The sequence below is a fragment of the Panthera onca genome, chromosome D4 (assembly GCF_046562875.1).
Source record: "Panthera onca isolate mPanOnc1 chromosome D4, mPanOnc1 haplotype 2, whole genome shotgun sequence".
Taxonomy (NCBI): Eukaryota; Metazoa; Chordata; class Mammalia; order Carnivora; family Felidae; genus Panthera; species Panthera onca.
In genome coordinates, this window is record NC_138351.1 from 92,704,636 (window position 1) to 92,725,761 (window position 21,126).

At 64.5% G+C, this 21,126-nt stretch overlaps 1 protein-coding gene and 1 long non-coding RNA gene across 3 annotated transcripts in view; one reads left to right on the forward strand and one right to left on the reverse strand.

Annotated features, from left to right (window-relative positions):
• Nucleotides 1-2,252: 2,252 nt before the first annotated feature.
• ADAMTSL2 (ADAMTS like 2) overlaps nt 2,253-21,126 on the reverse strand; it is a 34,827-nt gene continuing 15,953 nt past the window's right edge. For both annotated transcript variants that reach the window (XM_078436263.2, XM_078436264.2), the window contains exons 11-20: nt 20,533-20,881; nt 17,974-18,337; nt 13,253-13,350; nt 8,973-9,099; nt 7,678-7,891; nt 7,439-7,594; nt 6,735-6,905; nt 5,863-6,039; nt 3,662-3,806; nt 2,253-2,928 (exon numbers count right to left, since the gene is read on the reverse strand). In XM_078436263.2, coding sequence (XP_078292389.1) covers nt 2,810-2,928; nt 3,662-3,806; nt 5,863-6,039; nt 6,735-6,905; nt 7,439-7,594; nt 7,678-7,891; nt 8,973-9,099; nt 13,253-13,350; nt 17,974-18,337; nt 20,533-20,881 — 1,920 coding nt within the window. In that variant the 3' untranslated portion in view covers nt 2,253-2,809. The remainder of the gene's footprint in view (nt 2,929-3,661; nt 3,807-5,862; nt 6,040-6,734; nt 6,906-7,438; nt 7,595-7,677; nt 7,892-8,972; nt 9,100-13,252; nt 13,351-17,973; nt 18,338-20,532; nt 20,882-21,126) is intronic.
• Nucleotides 2,283-6,344, forward strand: LOC144614102 (uncharacterized). Its single transcript, XR_013551624.1, has 3 exons — nt 2,283-2,395; nt 6,029-6,136; nt 6,235-6,344. It is a non-coding gene; the product is annotated as an uncharacterized LOC144614102 (long non-coding RNA).

Sequence of the window (21,126 nt, forward strand, 5' to 3'; positions counted from 1 at the left end):
GCCTGCGACAGGCCCTCCCACCCGCTGGGCCTCAGCATCCAGAGCCCTTCGAGCTCTGGTCCCAGGGGAGACCGACCCGAACTCTCCCAGCCGCCCCGTTTCTCAGGAGGATCGGGGAGCAGGGCCCCGGATCCCGCTCTCGCTCCACGTCCGACCTCAACTGAGCCCACTCTCCGCCAAGCTCCCAGCAGGGCCGAGGTCTCCCTGGGAGCCCCTCTCTAGCGCCCTCCCTCTGCTGGGGAAGTGATGCTCAGTGGTCACCCCAGGGAAGTGACCAGGGGCACGGGGAACGCAGCTCCCCCACCGGCCAGGGGCGAGATCTCCTCCTGCACAGCAGGGCCCCAGAGGCAGGGTAGCTGCTGTCTGCCAGGCTCCTCGGCGAAGCCACCTTCCTAAAAGACAAAGCAGCCTCTGAGGGCCCCTGAGCCGAGGACAGCCCGAGCACCTGCCTCTTGCTGAATGCCCCAGAGTCGTCTGGACGTGAGCAGCGTTAGGGAGGGCTTACTGTTTTCAGCTTTCTCTCTTTCTCCTTCCGTTCACCTCCAGCCTCAGTTTGGGACACGCTAATGGAATCCACCCCCAGCTTCCCTGCAGCCCAAGCTCTCCTCCTTTGTGGAACCCCATGAGTTTGTTTTGCGCATCTGCTTGGGGGGGTGGGCTGGGGTGGGGGGCGAGCACCAGGAGGCGGCACTTCCTGTGGCTGTTCTGTTCCGGTTTCCTGTTTCCTTCCCTGGTCTCTGTCCTCTGTATCGATTCGTAGATCCACTTAAAATGAGGTGAACACCCATCCCTGTGAGTTCATGCAGCTGCACTGTGGGGACCCGCGGGGGGCTGCGTGCTCCCCGAGGAAAGAGAAAGCCAATAAAACTCCTCTCCAGCACCACCACCGCCACCGCCTTCGGTCTGCCTGCAATTCCAAGCCAGCCCGACCTCTGCCCGGGACTTTCCGGGAGGGGACCCCGTCCTGCCCAGTGCCAGGCAGGGTCTGCCTTTCCTCTCCCATCTGGGGGCGTGGGTCTAGGCACGCCACGTCTAGGGTGCCGTGTCTGTCTGCCAAGTCTGGGAGCCGCTGGCCTAAACTCTGAGCTCCTTTAGAGCGGGGTGGGGGTGACTGGCTGAGTCACCTGGGACCAGTGTCTGATGGCCTTGGCCCTGGGCCCGTGTTGGCCATCAGCATGGGGCGGGGGGGTGATAACGACGCCCGCTTCAGGGGCTCTTGGGAGGTTCGTGAAGCAGGGCTGATAGAGCACTGGAGGCAGAGCCTGGCACACAGGAAGTGCCGAGTGTGGTCCGAAAGGAGGACCGGGGGCAAGGGTGACCACAGGGCACAGCAGCAGGGTGCATCGGGGAGGGCCCAGACCCCTGGATTACTGTGACTCCCCTCTCCTGGGGCTGGGGACCTCACGCAAGCCCATCCCAGGGCCTCAGTGACCTTCGTCACTGAGCAGCACCCTCAATGCTGCCCTGAGCGCTGGGTGCCGGGCCCTGCTCTGGCAGCCGCCCGTCGCCCTGCTACGTGTCCCCGAAGAAGACGATCCCCGTGGCACCCTCAGCCCATGGCAGTCTTGCTTCCCGAGCTGGGCGGACACCCTGGTCCTCCTCCCCCCGCCCCCAGCTGAGGCCAGAGCAGGTTTTCAGCATCTTCCCCATCCCCACCCTCTCCCTGGAGACTCCGTGCTGGCTGCTTCCCCTTCTTTCATGCTGGAGAACCACTCCTGCTGCTGGACCAGCCTAAACACCACCTCCCCCAGGAAGCCCTCCAGTGGCCCCGCACACCCCCCACCCAAGTGCAGATTAACTAGCCCTTCTAGGAGGTTCAGGAACAGTAACGATGGATGATATTTCCCGAGCTCCCAATCTGGGGCCCACCCCCGCCCCTGCCTCATTTCCTGTTTCTCCCCTAGACATCTCAAGGCCAGCCTTTTCTCCCAAGGCTCAGGTCGTACAATTCCTCCAGCCCCCCAGCCCCCTCCCTAGGTTCCACTTCGGTCAGTAGGCGGGAGACCGGCTCGGTTCTGAGAACACATCCAGGTCCCGATGCCTCCTGACCCCCGTCACCCCTGCAGGCACCCCACCTCTGCTTCCCCGACCGTCCCCTCCTCAGGGAGGCACTGCTGCTCGGTCCTAGGCCCCTAGCCCGGTCCCGGACCCAGGCCTCAGCCGGTCTTCCCGGACTCGAGGGCGGGACAGCCTGGCTCCCGGAGCCCGACGGCCACCGCACACCTCCCGCCAGAGCCACTGGGAGCCCACGATGCCGCCATAAATACGACCACTTTATTAACATACAGGAGCACTGGCTGACGACCATATCCTAGTGTGCCGTGAGAAAGAGTGCCTCCTCCCGGGGCGTAAAGTGCAGCGGGTCCCTCCGTGCGCGAGAGCTTCATAGAACGAGGCAAGTGGATGCTACTTGCGAGATACAATTCCTCTGGAAGGGGCACACCCGAACAGGATCCGGGTCCGAGGCAGCACCTGGATCTCCCCGCCGCCCCAGCCCCGGTCCTCGACCCCACGGCCCTGGAGGGAGAGAGGACATTCCCAGGCCCCTTGGGTGGAGCTGGGGGCTGGCCGGTGGGACCCACAAACACGACCGTCCTTGCAGCCCTAAGACACCTTCCCGGGCAGGGGCAGGGGCCCGGGGCGCGCTCGTGGGGGCGGGGGGGCTCTCCTTCCCCAGGGGAGAGCAGAGGCTCAGTGTCACGTCTTCACAGCCCGGGTGCCCTGCGGGAAGGGTGTCCGCAGAGGGGCCCCAGTGGCTGGGGGGCCCCCAGGGCCGAGCGCTCAGGTCTCTGGGGGGCGGCGGGGGTGGCTAGGAGTGAGGAGGTCTGCAGGAGCGGCAGCACGCCTTGCTGTAGTACCAGTGGCCACAGAGGTTCACCTTGATGGCCAGGGCACAGTTGGTGCCTGGCTGGTCCTGGCAGCTGTCATCTGGGGAAGGGACACGGCGGGGGGGGGGGGGGGGGGGGGGAGGGGGGGGGGAGGAGGGCATCACCGGTGGCCAAGGGGTGGAAACTCGACAGGACCCCCCGGCCCCACCACCTCGGGGGTGGCCCCCGCTGGCAGCACCCGTGGATAGGTGGCCCCTACGTGCCCGTTTCCAGGGGCAATGGGCCTCCCACCCGCGTCGGGCCCTCCAGCCCTGCTACTCTGCCACCCCTGCCCCCAGCCCTCCCCAGGACGCCACGCTATCCCCCCGAGGGGTCTGATCTGCGCACAGCAAGCGTTATGCCCAGGGCCAGGGTTTGGAGGAGTCCTTGACCTCACCCCTGGAGGCCCGAACCTTCCCAGGAGGCCCACAGGGGTCCCCTCTACAGAACTCTAGCACCCCCGCCCCTCCTCCAGGCGCCAAGGCCCCACGTCAGGCCCGGCCACCCCCGCCTCCCATGTGCCCGGCTCAGGCTGAGTCACCCCGGACTCCCGGTCCCCGCCCGGTCGGCCCCACCTCCTGAAGCCAGATACAGGTGTTGGTGTGGCTCCTGGGGACCCCCGGCCCCAGTCAGGCCTCACCTGCCGCCCTCCCCACCCTCACCTCCCAGCCGGGTTCCACCATCCCAGGAGGAGCCTCCGCCCCCCGCCAGGCCTCGGTGGCCGTAGCCGCTCGGTCTTCCTGGTCCCCTTGGCCCCTGGCTCTGCCCGCCTTGTCGGCCCCCCGCCTCCTCACCTGGGGGCTCCGTGGGGCAGGGCAGCAGGTCACAGGCCTGCCTGCCGACAGGCTTCACCAGCGGGTCGCAGCCACGGACGATGTCAGTCCCCTGGTAGCACTTGACGTCCCTCATCCGCACGCCCACCCCGCAGGTCTTGGTGCACTGATGGGAGAGACAGCATGGCCGGAGCCCCCACCTGGCCGCGGAGGGTTCCGGCCCCAAGGAGGGGCGACCGCACCCCTCCCACCAGGCTGCCGGGTCCCATCCCCACCCAGGGCCGCGCAGCTCCAGCAGGTGCCCAGGGAAGGGGCGGCCCCTCCCCTCCCCACTGTCCCTGGGTGCGTCCTTCGCTTCCAGCCTCCCCGGGGCCTGTGAGACGGACCCTCAGGACACACGGGGCCGTGGCAGAGGGAGAGCGCTGGTTTCCCTCTCCAGTGAAAAACTGTGTTGCCGGCCAATTAAACCTATCTTCCAAAGCCACACTCCCGCCTGAGGCTCCCTCGTCCAGATGTTCCCCTTGGAAAACCCCGATGAGCTACCCAAGCACCAGGGACATCTGCTGACCCCGGCTGCCCCGTCGTCTTCTTGCCAAGATCCTGCAGGCGGTGGCTCCCTCTTGCCACCCCCCTCCAACGTGGGTGACCCCACGTCACCCAGGCGCCTCTGGGACCTGAGCCCTGGGTCCCTGAGGCGGGGTAGGGGTGGGAGGCCCCGGCCCTGGACCCACCCTCCCATTTAACTGAGTAAGACTTAACAGGGGACCACCCACCCGCTCCCAGCATGGGGGGCTGGCCCAGTCTGGAGGCAAGAGGCGGCCAGCTTGGCACGGAGCACACAGGACCATCGACCGCGGGCGGCCGCTCCGAGGAGCCTCCGCGTGCCCCCGGAGGGGACCCTCCGGCCCTGGGGAGGGGGTAGAACAGCTGGGAGGAATGAGCTCTTACTGAGCCCGTATCCCAGGGAGGGGCAGCCACAGGGACAGAACGCCAGAGCTCCACACACCCACCGTGGTCCACCTGTGCCGGTCACCGCCCCCCTGCCCACCCTCCGTCATCAGCGCAATACGGGTGTCCCTATCCCAATGCCCTCAGGCTGTTTGGGGGGCAGGGTCTGCTCCCTCTCTGTGGCTCTCCCCCCTTCCAGGGCTCGGCACCCAGCACCCAGCCCAGCACCTGCACCCGGTAGCTCCTGGCCCCCATCTTCTGAAGCAGGAAGTACCTTCCAAAGCGCCGTGCTGGCGTGGCTCCTGGGGGCCTGGAGCCCCAGGCGAACTTCACCGGCCTCTCGGCCCCACCTGACGTCCTCCCCCACTCCCTGCCGGGCTCTGCCCCCAGACATGACTCACTCTGCTCCCCGTAGCCACTAGACCCTCCTGGCCCCTCCAGAAACCTACTCTTTATCCTTCAGGCGCTGGCTCTGCCCACGCCTCGTCTGGAAGCCCCCGCCCCGCCCCCAGTCTCCCTCCTTCTCCCCGGTGGGTCCTTTTGTGGATGACACAGAATGGGGAAATGTGTGTTTTCGCTCTTGAACGAGCCTGGGTGCCAGTAGGCCCCATCTAGGACGAGGTTTGCATCCAGATACCACCTTGAGTCTCTCTGCTGAGATCCCTGAGCCCGGGTGGGGGCGGGGGGTGCAGAGGTCCCGGCCCATCACCCTCTGAGTCGGGGCAACACTCACGGAATCCCCAGACTCACCCCTGTCTTACCGACTCTAAGAATCTTCACCTTGAACTCTAAGGTTTGGGGATGTGCCTTCCACCATCCAAGACCATGGAAGCCTCGCGTGCGTGTGTCTGAGACAACACCACGGTGCAACGTACAGGGCTCCCCACCGCCTGTGACACCCCTGCGTCATCCCCCTCAGTGCTCAGAGCTGGCCCATGAGGACACCGAGGCCAGAGGCACCGGAGACCCCGGAGCACACAGCCTGGCCACGGCGACAGAGGCCCCGGGGCTCCTGTTCTCTACCCCCTCCCCGCTCAGTGATGCTCAAAGACCACTCTGGGCCTCCCCCTCCGCCACCTCTTGAAAACTGATGGCATCACCAGGTGGAGAGGGCACGAGGGGCACGGGGGTGGGGGCACGGGTACTAAGGACACACGGAGGAGGCAACAGAGGTGGCGGTGGGGCGCGTCTGGGGCAGGGCTCGAGGTACCGAGGCGGGACCAGGACTCAGGTTCCGGCCTCACGTGGCCCCGAGGGGCCAGCCGGGCGCTCACCTCCGACCAGGGGCTGGTGTACCACTTGAAGCAGGGTCTCTCGAAGCACGTGCTCTCCTCAGGGGGCTTCTTGGCCAGCCCGCACTCGGGGCCGCTGCGCGTCTGTGGCCTCCCGTTGGCCAGCTCCATGCACAACACCAGCCTCTTCTTCACACCTCGGCCGCAGGTGGTGTTACACTGAGACCGGGGGACAGACGGGGCCGGGTCAGAGGCCAGAGGCCAGGAGGACCAGGACACCGTGCACGTGACTCCGCGACTCCGGGGATATGGCTCGGTCAGTAACGATGGGGTGAAAACGTTTAGGTCAATGGCAGATTGGCTGAGAACTCTTTGGTCGATAACCCTTTGGCCCCAAACACATTTGATCAAAAGCCGTTTCACGGAAAACCATCTGTTTGGAAACACAACGGTTCGTGACAATTTGTCCCAAGACGGCTCGGCTAATGGTGATCTACCTGAAGCAACTGGCTGAGAACGACCCGTCTGAAAAGGCAAGTTGGTGACTGTGACCGGCGGGGGTGGGGGGGGCAGACGAGGTGGTCATGAGAACAAACGTCTGCCCAAGACCCAGGGGCCAAGAGTCTGTGAGGCCCGAGTGCCCCCGGCCCCCGTTTGCCATAAAGTGGGGGCTGGGAGAGGGCCGAGGACACAAGACCAATTCTGCATCATCAGGTACTTGCCTATTTAGATCTGGCAGGTGTTAAGGGTTTTTCTTACCTTTTTGGCTTTTTCCATTTCAAATTAAGTTTCAGTGAATTGTGCCATCATATTTTGCAATTAATTCCTCGTTTGGCCAATCCGCCAACCTGGCCACTTGGCTCTCAGCCCAGAGCCCTCCAGAGGGGAGCCCTGCTGCGGCTGGGGGCACTCACCCGCTCCCAGTCCTGGGCCAGCCAGTGGGCGGGGCAGTTCTTGTCCCCACAGGGATGGATGGCCAGCGGCTTGCTCTCCATCTGGCACTGAGACTCGGGCACCACCCGGCCGTCACTGGTCTTGCAGTACACGTGTCGGATCATTCGGCCCTGCCCACAGCTCCCGCTGCACTGCAGGGGGGAAGGGGGGGCGGGGAGGGGGGGTTAGGGGCGGAAACCCTCTCCCAGTGCACCCCCCTCCCCTGCTGTCACTCCCAGAGAGGACCGGCTCCCCAGGCGGTGTGGGGGAGGGAGCGGCTGCCATGGCAACCACTTTTTAAATAACATTTTCTGTTCTAATTACAGAAATATTACGCGCTCGGTGGAAAACAGACACACAAAAGCACACCTAAAATACCTAAAAAGGTCATCTGTGCGCCCAGTACCGGGGCGGGAGGGGGGAGGGGGAGCGCTGGTGAGCACAGCCGAGAGACAGACGGACACACAGACAGACACACGGGGAGGTCATAAAAAGGGACCCCGAAGTCGCCACTCGGTTTTGGATACAGGCTATGACTCCTCACGTGACCGGGAGAACGGCTGGTTCGCCGATCTAACCCTACATCCCTCCCTCTAGAACGGCGGGGGCGTGAGGCGGCCCCGCGGCCACTGGGCACCGGCCACCCCTCCGCGTGCCCCCCCCCCCCCCACGGCCCTCCCCTCACCGGGCCCCAGTCGGAGACAGTCCACTGGCGGTCGCAGGGGGGGCCTGTGCAGTCCTTCTCCCCCACGGGCCTGGTGTTGGGGTCACACAGCTTCTCGTCTTCCGAGCAGCGGATGTCCCTGGTCACCACGCTGCGCTCCCCGCACTTGGCCGTGCACTGTGAGCGGGCGGGCGAGGGCGGGGTCAGGACTGCGCAGCCCGCGCGCACGGGCCCGAGCGCCCGGCCGCGCATGCGCTCACCTCCGACCACTCGGACATCTCCCACTGGGGCCCGCAGGCCGGGTTGCGGCACGTCTTGCGCTCCTCGGGCCGCACGGCCTCGGCCGCCTCGCACAGGTCGCTGTACACAGAGCTGTCGAAGCCGGGGGACAGCATCTTCCAGCAGCGCACGATGCGGAACTGGTAGCCCTCGCCGCAGGTGCGGGAGCACTCGCTCCAGCTGCTGGTCTCCCACCTGCCTCGGGAGGGGCCGGCTTTCAGAGACCCCCCACCTTCCTTCCGGGACCCCATGCAACCCCACGCCCGACCCCGAGAATGCACGTCTTCACCCAGGTCCAAAATCACGCGGGGCCAAGCCAGCCAGAGAGCTGGTGAGGCCCCCTGGGGGGGAAGCTGCTGTCTAGGTGACCCTGAGCGCCCCCCCCCCCCCCCCCCGGGAGACACCCGAGGAGGGGCGCCGATGCCCTGCTGGTGCCCCGGGTATGTGCTTGGCCCGCCTGCCTAGGAACCCGTGTGGCCTCCACCTGCTCCCACCTCCAGGCGGGACACCTGGCTTTCCAGTCACTTCAAGAGCCACGTCCTGGCCTTGCTCCCTTGCCCACGCTGTTCCTTCCTCCCAAAGTGCCCCCCTCCTTCCTTCTCCTACTTTGGGATCATGCCTCAGCGTCCCAGAGCCTGTGCAGTACCCCCCCCACACACACACACACACAAAGGGGGCTCCCAGGGGAAGGACAGGCCCCAAGAACCACACAACCAGCTTCTCAGAAGGGAGCAAATGTGCAGGGAGCCAGAAGAGTAGAACTGTGTAGCCTCCTCCTCCTCCCCACCCGCCCCCCCCAGTCCGGGGACCCTGCGTCAGCTCCCGCCGTGGTCATGACTTGGAAAAGGACACGCTTAGGGCTCAGTTTCTGTCAGTTTCTGACTGTTTGCGAAGCGGGACAGGAGGCCTGGGTGGGGACCAGAAAGACAGGGCCTCCCCCCACATCCCAGGGACAGCCAGGCGGCTTGGAATTTCGGGAATAACCATTTTGGTTTATAAAACTCCTGTGTGCCTGGGGGTGGGGGCCAATGATGAGTGATGCACAGGGTGGCTCCAGGATCTGCAGTGGGAGACGTTGGCTGAAATTCGGCAGCCACGTGTGGCCCGTGGCAGAGAGCCTGGCAGGCACCCCCACCCCACAGGTCCTGAGGCCCTGCCCACCACAGCGCCCACGGAAGGAGCAGGATGCTAGCCAGCTCCCGTCGCTCCCCTGGGCAGAGTCGAAGCAGAGCCCCGGCTGCCCCCCGCAGTGCCCGGGGCGCTGGGTGGCAGGTACCTGGGCTGGCACTCCCTCCCCGCGCAGAACTCCTGGACGGGCTCAGGACGGGTCAGAGCGTCACAGTAGCTGTCATCCACCTCGATGCCATCATAGCGAACGCACATGGCGTAGGTAGACATGACTCCTGGTTCAGGACAAGGGGAGAGCCTGTGAGTCACAAGCGAACCCCTTGGGGACCGGCAGATGGGCCATGTGACCACGGGCAAGGCAGCTACCTCTCAGAGCTTCCTGGTTTAAACTGAGGATAACGACAGTAACCAGCTTACCGAACAGTGGCAGAGCCCAGTGAGGACAGTTTTGTGGATCTGAAGTCTCTCCCTGCCCACACGTCTCAGGGTCTGACTTCTCTCTGCACCCCCACCTCCACACCCACCCCTATGGGTAAATAGGAGGGTGGGTGGGTGGGTGGGTGGGTGGATGGTTAGATGGATGGATGGATAGATGGGTGGGCAGGTTATGGGTGGATGGCTGGATGGCTGGCTGGATGATTGGATGGATGGACAGACGGACGGACGGACGGATGGATGGAGAGTTTGGTGGGTAGATGGAAACATGGATAGATGGGTGGGTGGGTGGGTGGGTGGGTAGATGGATGGATATGTTTGAAAACTAACCATTCGAGCCCTTGCCAGCACCCCCAGATGTTATATTAGATCTTCAGACCCTCCCTGCTCTCCTGTGGCATGTCTCAGTCCTTATCCAACTCTCTCCAACTTTCTTTAATCCCCACTCTGTGTGTTTATCTTCCTTGCCTCCCCGGTACTCTACAAATCCCATCAGGGGGATGATGTGTAAAGGGCCAGCCCTCACCCAATGTTGCTAATTCCCTGACCCCACTCCCATCTTCTACCCCTCTGGTCTTTCTACGCATGTCCCTGCACCCCTGCACCCCTGCATCTGGCACTGTGTTGGCACATGGCCAAATCCACTGAACAGTGGGTGGGTCCCTGCCAAGGAGGCAGGATGACTCAGGGAGACTTGTTAGCATCAGTGAAGGCCCACGTGGAGTTAGGGTTTGTTGTTGCTGAGGTGTGTGTGTGTGTGTGCGTGCGCACGCGCGCACGTGTGTGTGTGAGGGGGGGAGGTACCCAGCCTCCCTGAATGATGGAGATAATGGAACCCTCTTCAACGGGGCTGCCAGTGCCCCAGGAGGAAATCAATTTCCCCATTGACGGAGAGCCCCAGCCACCTCACTCTCCCTTTCTGGCGGCGTGTGTCTGTAAGCTCCCACCTCCCCAAGCCCCAGCCGGGATGGAACGGAACCGCCCGGGAAGCAGCCCTACGTGGGGATTTTTTTCTTCTTTCCATAAAGGACTCCTCCGTGCCAGCACTGGGCTGTGTCGTCTTTAGCCTTCTCTGAGGGGAGGCTGCCTTCCTGGCCAGGTCTGCTTGGAATGTTCCAGGCCTCCAGAGACACCAGCTCTGGGGCCCAGGGAGGTCCAGGGCTGGGGACTCACAGACCCTCGCCAAATGCCCGACTGTCCGTTCAGTCCTCACCGTTGAGCGGAAACACAGCAGGTCCTGATCAAAAGAGACTGGGGTTCAAGACCCAGCTCAGTCTCTCCCTCGTCAAGGCAGGGTCACGTGAACACTATCAGAGTCTCCAGGCCTCGGCTTGGTCACCCTCAAGTTGGGAACCTCCCCGAGATGCCGGGAGAGTCAAGGTAGCAATCTTCTTCGTGACATCAGTCTCGGACACAGTGCTTTTGAAACCTCATACACGAGGCCTTCCCTTTAAGCAAAAGCGAGCAAGGGGGCGCCTGGCGGGGGAGGGGGGGCTCAGTCGGTCAAGCGTCCGACTCTGACTCAGGTCACGATCTCATAGCTTATGAGTTCAAGCCCCGCGTCGGGCTCTGTGCTATCAGCTCCGAGCCTGGGGCCTGCTTCCAATTCTGTGTCTGCCTCTCCCCTGCTCACACTCTGTCTCTGTCTCTCTCTCAAATAGAAATAAACATTAATTTAAAAAACAACAACAACAACAACAAGCAGGGCACCCCAGGGCACAAAACACAGATTGGCGTGTTGCGCCAGCAGAGGACGAGGCTCAGGGTCCGCCGGCCCCGCCCCCCCCAGCCCACCCCCCAGAAGTGCCAAGGGACGGTCTGAAACCACAGCTGGGCTCAAGCTCAGGCTAAGAGTCCACATTCCCTGTATTTCTGCTGCCCCAAAGAGCATTTTGAAAGAAAGGGACTCTGTAACGGAGCTAGCTCGGGAGGCAGGAGATCTGCTGTGACGGCCCTTCGCAGCCAAGCACAGGGTGCCCAGGGACCCCTGCTGTGCGCAGAGGACACTCAAGGACGTCAGCACAGACACCACGAGCCCCAGCGGGTTTGTAACCTCACCACCACCCCGTCTGGCCTCGGCACTCCTCTGCCAAATGGGATTTTGAGAGTAGTTGCCACAGTCACGAGCTTTGACTCCGACAGAGCCTACGGGAGGTGGTGGCGGGGGGCCATTCGGCAGGGCCCCGACTCCGCCTTTTTGGCCGGGTGCCACCGGACCCGGCTCGGTGCCTTGGCGGCGATGGGGAGCTCACCCTCTATCGGGGCCGTTCACTCCACTCCTGGACAGCCTCCTCTAAAGCAGAGCTTTTTCCATAGCAGAGCCCAAATCTGTCTTTCCCACTTCCTTCCTTCTTTCACCCTACTGTGCCCCTTGGGCCACGTGAGACAAATTCAGCCTGTCCCCCCACCCCCCGCCTGGTCACTCTGTAGGTGACAAAGAGTGGTGCCGTGTCCTCCCTGGGGACTGTCTCCCCCCCACCCCACCCCGGGGCCAGGCATCAGCCCCTCACCACCACCTCAGGCGATGTCACCTCCCCAGGCAGCCCTATGTCCCGGAGGGAACGGAGATGCTCCCAGGCTGTGCTCCGTGACAATTCCAGCTCTCGCTGCGTCCCCGGAGGCTGTGCGGCTCTCAGTCAGAACCGGTCCGTGCGCTGCTGACAGCCTCCGGCAAGGCAGACTCCCCCAGCGCCCCACCGTGCCCAGCCCTGGGAGGGGCCCCCGCGGCTCACTCTCAAGACCAGCGGCCTGGCACCTGCGCTTTGGCCGCGACAGCTCACTTCTCCTCTCCCTCCTATCCTCACGACCGCCGTGGCGGAGGGGCCCGTGCCATCTGACGGGTAGGAAAGTGAGGCTCAGACAGACCAAGCAACCTGCCGAGCGCACGTGGCACGGTGGGCCAGGTGGTGCCACTCCCGCGCTCACCGCACGGCCAGCAAAGCCGGCCTCGTGCCCTCCAAACTCTGCGTGCCCCGAACCCTGCTCGGGAGGGTCTTCAATAGCAGGGGGGGCCCCGGCTCCCTAACCGACAGCGAGTTCCGGGGTGAGCAGGACGTAAGGACCCGGGGTCCGTTCTGAGCCCTGCAGGGCGGGCTCCCCAGCCGCTCCCTCGGGCATCTCCTCAGGTGCCGAGCAGGACCGCAGGAGGCGCGATCAAGCCCAGACTCCCGGCTGCCCAGGGTCCGCCAGGGGTTCGCCTCATCCTGCTTACTGGCCAGAGACGGCAGGGGCCAGTTTGGGGGTGGGCAGGGGGAGGGTAGGGGGCATCATGCAGTTTCAGGGGCAGCCCCAGGTGCTGACCAAACCCAAACAAGCTGCTCCGGGCACAGGCAAGGTGGCACTCGGGGTCTCCCCACAACCTTTGCCACAGGGGCTGGTCCTGGGTCTGACATCTGAGCTTGCAGCCGGCCCCAGCGGAGGGAACCCAGGTCCCCGGCGGCTGCGGCCAGCATCCGAAGGTGCGGGTGGCCAGCCCCGTGGGCGGACAGACGTGGGTTCCAATCCCAGCTCGGCACCTACTGACCACTAACCACGTGTGTCTGTCTCTCTGTCTGGGCACCACCGGGGGAGGGGGGTCTCTGTTCCCCTCTACCTGCCCAGGTCCTAGACAAGGTCCTAGCATCTGTTCTAGTCCTTCGTGGGTCTGTTTCCCTTCCTAGGTTGCTGTAAACAAAAGCAAAATCCTCCCCACTTGAGACGTCGTAGTTTTAACCAAAGGGACGTTCGCTCTACCATACAAAGAACAGTGAATGGGGGGGGGGGGTGGCGGCACCCGCACCCCACCCCCCGGGGTCCTTCCCATGGTCCCACACGCCGTGAGCATGAGGACACCAACCCCTGTGACCTCATGCCACCTCCCGGATCAGGAAACTACTAGACAAGCTCCCTGTGGGCAGTTCGGGGCCCCGGGCGAGTGCGCGGGCCCCGCAGAGCGAGGCCCACTGCGGAGGGGACGCTGAGCAGGTGGCTCCGGCCAGCAGCCGAGACTGGTACCTGTGGTGCAGGTGGCACTGCAGGGCTCGTGGGACGAGAGCTTCCACCGGTACATGTCCGCTGGGCTCACGCCTTGCTTGCGCGCCTTGGGCCTGGTCCTGGAAGGGAGAAGCGGAGAAGGGCACGGGCGCTCACCGAGGGCTGCGGGCACGGGCTCTTGGGGAGCAGCGCGCCTGCCCCGGCCCCGGGGGGAGTCCCCACCATCAGGGTCAGCCCACCCACTGTCTAGAGCAGAGGACGGGAGGGGGCATCGCGGGGAGGCACGCTTTGGGACAGAACGGACGTTCGCCTTTCTCCAGCCTGGACGGGCGAGGGTCCGAGGCGGGCACTGGAGCTGCTGAAGGTCCTTCCGGGTGGGGAGTGAGCTTGGGGCCCCCCAGCATTGCCTCTGCGCCCTGCACGCACGCACGCCGCCTGCTAGCGCGGGCAGGCGACTCCTTCTCTCCGCTCCCCCAGGAGGGACCGCAGACGCCACCTTCTATGCCGAGAACCTGCCAGGACTCCCCTTGAGGCCTCCCTCAGCCCGACTCTGCTTGAACGGGGACACTGGCCATTCAGCCTCCAAGTGTCAAAACAGAAAAGCTCAGCGGCAGACAGGGGAGTGGCCGGTCCCCTCCAGACGCCTCTGCCCAGGTCTGTGATGGCTGCCGGTGTGGGGAAGGCGAGCTGGGCCCGCGCCAGCAACCAGCTATGATTCTTGGCCGGAGCGCGGGCGGCTGAAGCCAACTATTGTTAGGACCGTTTGCTTCTTTGAACCAGTTGGTGTGCTGGGGCCCAGCCTCAGTATCCAACATGCAGGCTGGGTTTGGACTCAGCAGGGGAGGAGGGAAGGGGTCCTCCCAGATCCCCAGCCTCTGCTCTGAGATGCAGCCCCTCCCCCCACAACCCGAAGCCCTGCGACCTGCAGACGGGGACGTGGGGCGATGGCCCGGCTGACGGGACACCATTCGAGGCCCCGGCATCCCTCTTGCACCGGGCGCCGCCCCAGTGCCCGGCGAGGGGCCGGCTGGAGACCACCGGAGCTGACGCCCTTTCACAAGGCTTCCCTGTGGGCTCGTGCGCACGGGTCCCTCCCCGGGGACCTTGTGCCACCTCGGTGGTCGGGCTTAATGAATGCTGCAGGGCATCCATTCCGAAGGGCCTTCCAGTCCATTCTACGATCCAGACATTGGTTTGGATCCCACTGGGAGCTCGCTCCGCGTCTGGGCTTCACAAGTGGACGAGCTCGGAGGTTTACTTCTGTAGGAACGTTTGTTGCCCCGAAGGTGCAACTTGCTCTAAACCAGGAGATGCTCCGCCCACAGCCTTAGGTACCGAGTCTACTGATGGGGCTACACAACCCAGGAAGCCGGAGGGCTGGGAGGGGCGGAGGAGGAGAAAGCAGGGGGCGGAGGGAGCAGGCCATGAGCTGGTGGCCGGTTTCAGGGCCACCTACAGCTGCTGAGCCCCTCACCTGCTGGCTTCTCAACCAGGAGACAGCCCTTCCCTTTCACAGATTTCTGGGGGGAGGGGAAGGTCCCCCTCCCACCTCCTGAAGAAGGAGAAGAAAAATCTTAAATGCGGTTTCCCCACCCACTCAAGACCTTGTCATCTCGGAGCAAAGGCCCCGTAGAAACCCCCAGGGAGCACCCAGCTCCCCTGAGCAAGCCCTCCCAGAAGCCTGATTCAGGAAACACGACTCTTGCCGGTTGGGTCCCCTACCCCTGCCGTCCTTCCGACGACGACGACGACGATGGCTGTCAATTCTCCCCAAGAACAGAGATGAGAAGGTCCCAGCCAGGCCCCACCGCCCCACCCACGGGGGAACTGCGGTAATTACACGCTCCTCAGCCAGCAGGCCGCGTGACTCATCCTGGACTCGGGAGAGAGCGGCCTGGTTCAAAATAACCCTCCGGGTTTTAAGCACAAAAGGTATTTCTGGAGGGGCTGCCCACACATCACTCTTACACGGGCACACGTCAGGCCCAGCAAAGCCCCTCCTGAAAAACCCTGCTCGTGTTTGCACAACAACGGAACGCCTAACCGTTCTGTGCTTGCAAGTGGCCAGCGCCCCAGGAGAGAAACACCCACAGAGTCGCCCGAACCACCAGCCCCTCGCCCGCCTCCTTGTGGAAGGAAGAGAGCGCCCCTGTGCGCCACACTCAGGGCTCCGGGCCCAGATAACGCGGGCCGGAGAGTCCCTGCCAGGACGGCTCCGAGGGCCCCGGAGAGAGACCCTGCGTCTCTGTGTCTCGCACGCTGGCTCCCAACGTCTGCTTCTGGTGACCGGGGGGCCTCCCTTGATTGTTTGAGGCTGTTCTGAGATGAAAATAACCTTTCCTTTCTGAGCTGCCCCTTTGATTTCGGCCTCTGTCGAGCAGACGCGACTTCCTGTGTTTGGACAACGCGCCGTGCGCGGTGGCTATTTTGGCCTGGTGGTTTCCCCGCGGCCTCCCTCAGCCCTTTATCTCAAAAGACCATCTTTGGTCTCAGCTCTCCAGCATCCTTTGATGGCAGCCGGCTGGAGGCGCCGCCCCGTCACCGCGTCGGGACTTTCCGAGTGCGGACGACCCAGCGTATCGATTTCTGCAGTGGGCCCCCGCGGGGCTGAGGAGTGGGCTACGATTCAGCCGGGGTGGGGCAGGAGAGACTCTTGGAACTGGGGCCTGAGGACCCGAAGGTCGTGCCCGATCTGGCCCCGGGGGTCCTCGGCTGCCCGGCTGGCGGGCCCTCACTCAGGGACGCGGACGGGGAGTCAGAGACGTGCCTGAGTCACCGGGGAAGTGCAGGGCATAGTCGGGACGGCGCCCCGGGTCTCCCGAGCTCTCTCCAGGCCACAGGCTGCATTAGAGCAGCAGGGCCCCTGTGTCACCCCCACAGACCCCTTGAGAGGGGGACGCTGAGTGTCAGACCTGCCAGCCAACTTTCTTCAGCCCCTGGGAGGCCCGGCCCCGCCCTGGAGGCTCACTGCACGACTGGGGTTTCCATTGTTGCGTCCTCCCAGGTGCCTCTGCGTGGGATAGACTGCAACCCTCTGGGCACGGCCCAGGAGCTGAAAGCAGCCCAGGTTGGTTAGACGCGGGAACCGGGCTGGGAGCCTCAGTCACCGGCCACCACGAACCCCGCTCTCGGACTCAGACCTGCGCCTGGTAGCGAAGCCTGTCACCCCTCTCAGCCGCTGGGTCCCACGTGCCCCCCAGACCCACACCCTGCAGACTTTTGGGCCCCTGGTCAGGTGAGCAGACCGCCCTGGGGGGAGAAGAGCGGCCACAGAAGCTTCCAGAGCTTTATTCCGTCCAAATTTGCAAACAAGAATTCTACCCAGAGCCTGTCAAAGGTAACCAGATGTGCCCCGTGAGCCCGATGCCCGGCGGTCCCTGCAGCTGGGGGGGGGGGGGGGGAGGGGGCCTCAGAAAAGAGCCTGAGAAAAGGGGCGGGCACTTTCATGGGCTGTGGGAGGCCCGCCTCGCAGCTCTCGTCCCCTGGGCGAGGGTGAGAGGGTCACCCGGACCGCATCACCTTATGAGTGGACCCCCAGGGTCCCAAGGAGACCCACCTCTGCATCCTCAGCCCTGGCCAGGGCTCCATTCGTGTTGGTGTCTAAAGCCAAGGGGTTTGGGTTGGTCTTCAGAAAACAAAAGCAAACCCACTGAGTCCTTCCCTCCTCCGGCCCCCACCCCCCTCGGGTGGCTGCTGAGCCCGGCTTGCTCTACTTGAAGCAGCCTCACTGCCCCCTGAGCCTCTGGGGAACGGTGCAGGGACGCTCCAGGGCGGCCATGATCAGCCTAAGGGACCTGTCACCAGGGACTGTCTCCTGGTAGGGGTGGTGGCAGGACTGGGGCCACCCTGCTCCCAGCCGTTAACCCAGGGTCAGACATGACCGTCCAGATGTCCCCAGGGAACTGCCTAGGCGTCCCCAACTGTTATTGTCCAGCTGACCCCGGGTGTAACTGTCCAGGCACCCCCAGCTATCATTGTCCAGGTGTCCCCAGCTATAACTGTCCAGCTGTCCCAGGTGTAGCTGCCCAGGCATCCCCGGCTGTAACTGTCCACGCGTCCCCAGCTATCATTGTCCAGGTGTGGCTGACAAGGTGTCCCCAGGTGTGACTGTCCAGGCATCCCCAGGTGCATCCCAGGCTCTGGGGGCCTGGCCCAGGTAGACAGACTCTCACTGGACCGGTCCTAGAGGCAGCACCAGCCCCCGAAGCAGAAGGCCTCATTTCCGGTGCCTGGCTCCGGGGTCTGGCCCCCGGCTGAGGACCCCACGGGACCCTTCCCCATCTCCTCTCGGGCTGCAGTGAAGGTTGGTGCCGAGCCACTCCACATCCAGGGAGCTGCCCGACGGCCACGTGTGCGACGACCGTCCGGACGGAGAAGCCAGGCCTTCGGGCTCCGTGACCCTCTCTGAGTCCCCATAACTGCCCTGACGCTAAGGGCGGTTGTGACGGGTGTTCCCGTGCTTACGGGTGCCCAGCCCGAGCTTGGCCCACAGTGAGCACTCACAATTGTCGGCCTCCCCCTCCCCCGGAAGCGGCGTCACGGCCGCACGTGGGCACTCAGCACCGCTATAACCCGTGGGCCAAACTTGCGGGAAAGACTCGCTACGACCCAGGCCTCTGCCCTGCTCGGATCCAGGGGTCGGGGAGCCCGGCCACGAGTGACTGTCTCCCGTTTGCCCCCGGGGTCTGGCCTCACCTGCCAGGACCCGCCCCGGCTCCCCCGACAGCGGAGCAAGGACCTACCTGGCCTTGTGAGTCCTGTTCCCGGCCACGGCGGGGAGGCTGGCACTGGCGTTGGGGAACGGGGCCTCGGAGGAGGTGTTAGTCACTCTGTCACTGCTCAGCTCCAGGTAGGACCCATTGAGCAGGTAAGTCCCGGCTCCCTCGTTGTCCTCGTAGAGGCTGTCAGCCGGGGAGCTCCTCGGGGCGCCCTGCACAAAGATGCTGTTGCCAGTGTCATTGAAGGGGAGCTCCCTGGAGTCGGAGCCGGTGCCCAGGAGCCGGTCGGAGATGGCATTGGCAGAGAGGAGCTGCTGAGAGGGGAGACGCGCGTCCACCTCTGGGTCATCCTTGTCCCCCGCGAGAGCCGTCCCGGTGGCATTGCCGTCTACGAGGGAGACAGGTGGCTCACTCTCCAGTGCTCCCTTGTGTGGGCGCAAGGGCCGCCCGTGGGGGCGGGGTGGGGGGGCCGGTGGGGCTCGCAGCGAACACCTGAACCGAGAGGCTCCCGGAGGCAGTGAGAGCACACAGATCACCAAGCGGAGGTGTGCGAGCCGGCCTGCACAGCCTCTTGTAGGGGAACCTGCAGGGGATGAAGCAGGGTCCCCCTCGGGGCGCCCGGGGGGCTCTGGCGGTTAAGTGTCGACTCTTGGTTTCGGCTCAGGTCATGAGCTCACAGTTTGTGAGTTTGAGCCCCGTGTCGAGCTCTGTGCCGACGGCGTGGAGCCTGCTTGGGATTCTCTCTCCCTCTCTCTCTGCCCCTCCCCTGCTCGCTCTCTATCCTCCCCCCCCTCCCCAAAATATATAAATAAATTGGGTCCTCCTCAAAATTCGCACCTGCCCTGAAGCTCAGAACGTGAGCTTATTTGAAACGGGACCCTCACAAAAGTGGCTAAGGATGGAGGGACGGGTCATCATGGATCTAGGGTGGGCCCTGTTTCCAACGGCTGCTGTCCTTAGAGGAAGAGAAGACACACACGCACAGAGAAGGCGTGTGACCACGGAGGCAGAGGCCGGAGGGACACGGCCCTGAGCGCAGGAGCGCCTGAGGCCTGCAGAAACCGGGAGAGGCGAGAAGGACCGCCCCCACCTCCTGGAGCCTCCAGAGCGAGTGTCAGACCTGCTGACGCCTTGGTTTTGGACTTCTGGCCTCCAGAACTGGGAGAGAATGAATTTCTATTTGTCGTGAGCCCCCCGGTTTGGGGTGATTTGTTACAGCTGTCCTGGGGGATTAATACAACCTCAAAAATGTCTTCTACTAGAAGGTTCTCAGGGTCTCAAAAACTGGAGTGTCGGCCCAGGCAGTCCTGGTGACCGGTGCATGGCCCTCAGGAACACGTCCAAATTGCAGGTATGGATCTCGGGGACCCCGATGCACACTTGCATCTCGGGGACCCTGACGCACCCCTGCATCTCGGGGACGCTGACGCACCCCTGCATCTCGGGGACCCTGACGCACCCCTGCATCTCGGGGACGCTGACGCACCCCTGCATCTCGGGGACGCTGACGCACCCCTGCATCTCTGGGGACCCTGACGCACCCCTGCATCTCGGGGACGCTGACGTACCCCTGCATCTCGGGGACCCTGACGCACCCCTGCATCTCGGGGACGCTGACGCACCCCTGCATCTCGGGGACGCTGACGCACCCCTGCATCTCTGGGGACCCTGACGCACCCCTGCATCTCTGGGGACGCTGACGCACCCCTGCATCTCGGGGACCCTGACGCACCCCTGCATCTCTGGGGACCCTCACGCACCCCTGCATCTCGGGGACCCTCACGCACCCCTGGATCTCTGGGGACCCTCACGCACCCCTGCATCTCAGGGACCCTCACGCACCCCTGCATCTCTGGGGACCCTCACGCACCCCTGCATCTCGGGGACCCTCATGCACCCCTGCGTCTCTGGGGACCCTGACACACCCCTGCGTCTCGGGGACCCTCACACACCCCTGTATCTCTGGGGACCCTCACGCACCCCTGCAACTTGGGGACCCTCACGAATCCCTACATCTCCGGCCACACCTCCTGCTGCCTCCCTGAAATCTGCCTGCCAGGCTGTCAGCCCTGAGCGGCTCTCTCTCACCCCACCCTCTCCCACAGCCTCACCCAGCTACTCCTCACTGGTTCCCAAACCCTCAGGTCAGGGGCCACACTCTCTGAGAACTCAGGGTCCGCCCGCGCCCCCTCACTGGCCGGATGTCCCCTTCCAGAGCTCTTGCCACCCTGTGGCGTGCTGTCTGTCTGCCTCTACCGAATGAGCAAGCACACGGGCTCTGAGGACAGACTGCCCGGGTCTGACCCGCAGCTCAACTGTGGATGTGGGAAAGCCCAGCCCCCACCTAAGCCTCAGCCCCCCCCCCCCCCCCGCACATCTGTCAAGTGGGGACACCTGTATCCCCCTGGAAGAACGGATGGAAAGCGGGGCATGCGCGAAGGGGCCCGTGCCGTGCCTGTCCCAGGAGAGCCGCGAGTAGGAGCCTCTCACGGGCCTCGTCTGCCGGCCGCGGGGGCCCAAAGACCCTCTGCCCAAGGCCCCCTCCCTGGGAAGCCCCCGCCTGATCCCGGCCCTCCTGGTTACCTCGGAAGCCCTTGCCTCTGGGGGGTCCCTCGCAGGCCCTGCCGCTGGCCTGCTCGCACACCTCGTTGGTCTCCCGGCCCTTGCTCAGACCCAGCTCGATCCCCGGGCCCAGGTGGCCGAACAGCCGGTTGTCCAGGCCCAGCCGCTCCGAGGAGGCCTGGCCGTAGAAAGAGCTGTTGTGCCGCAGGAAGCCCAGGAGCGCGGCCCCGTCCAGCTCCTGGCTCTCCGCGCTCTCCGCGGCGGGCTCCGAAAAGCTGTAGTAGACGGGCTGCGTGCGGTGGGCATGCGGCGGCTGCAGCAGCGTGTACTCGAAGGTGATGGAGGGGCTCCTGCCGTTCTGGTTCCACACCTGGGGAGGAGGAGAAGCGGGACCTCACCCCTTCTGCACAAGCCGGGAGCGGCTCGGGGCTCGTGGGCCACGAGCCCCCAGAGGAGAGCTGCACTCCGGTCCCGGGGCCGCCAGAAGCAGCCCCGGCTGCGGCCCACAGCCAAGCCCTTCCCAGGGACACGCCCTCGACTGAAGGACGGTGGCCCTGCCCGCGCTGTGCTGCTCCCCAAGGGCAGCCGGCCTCCAGAGCCCCGCGAACAGGGGCG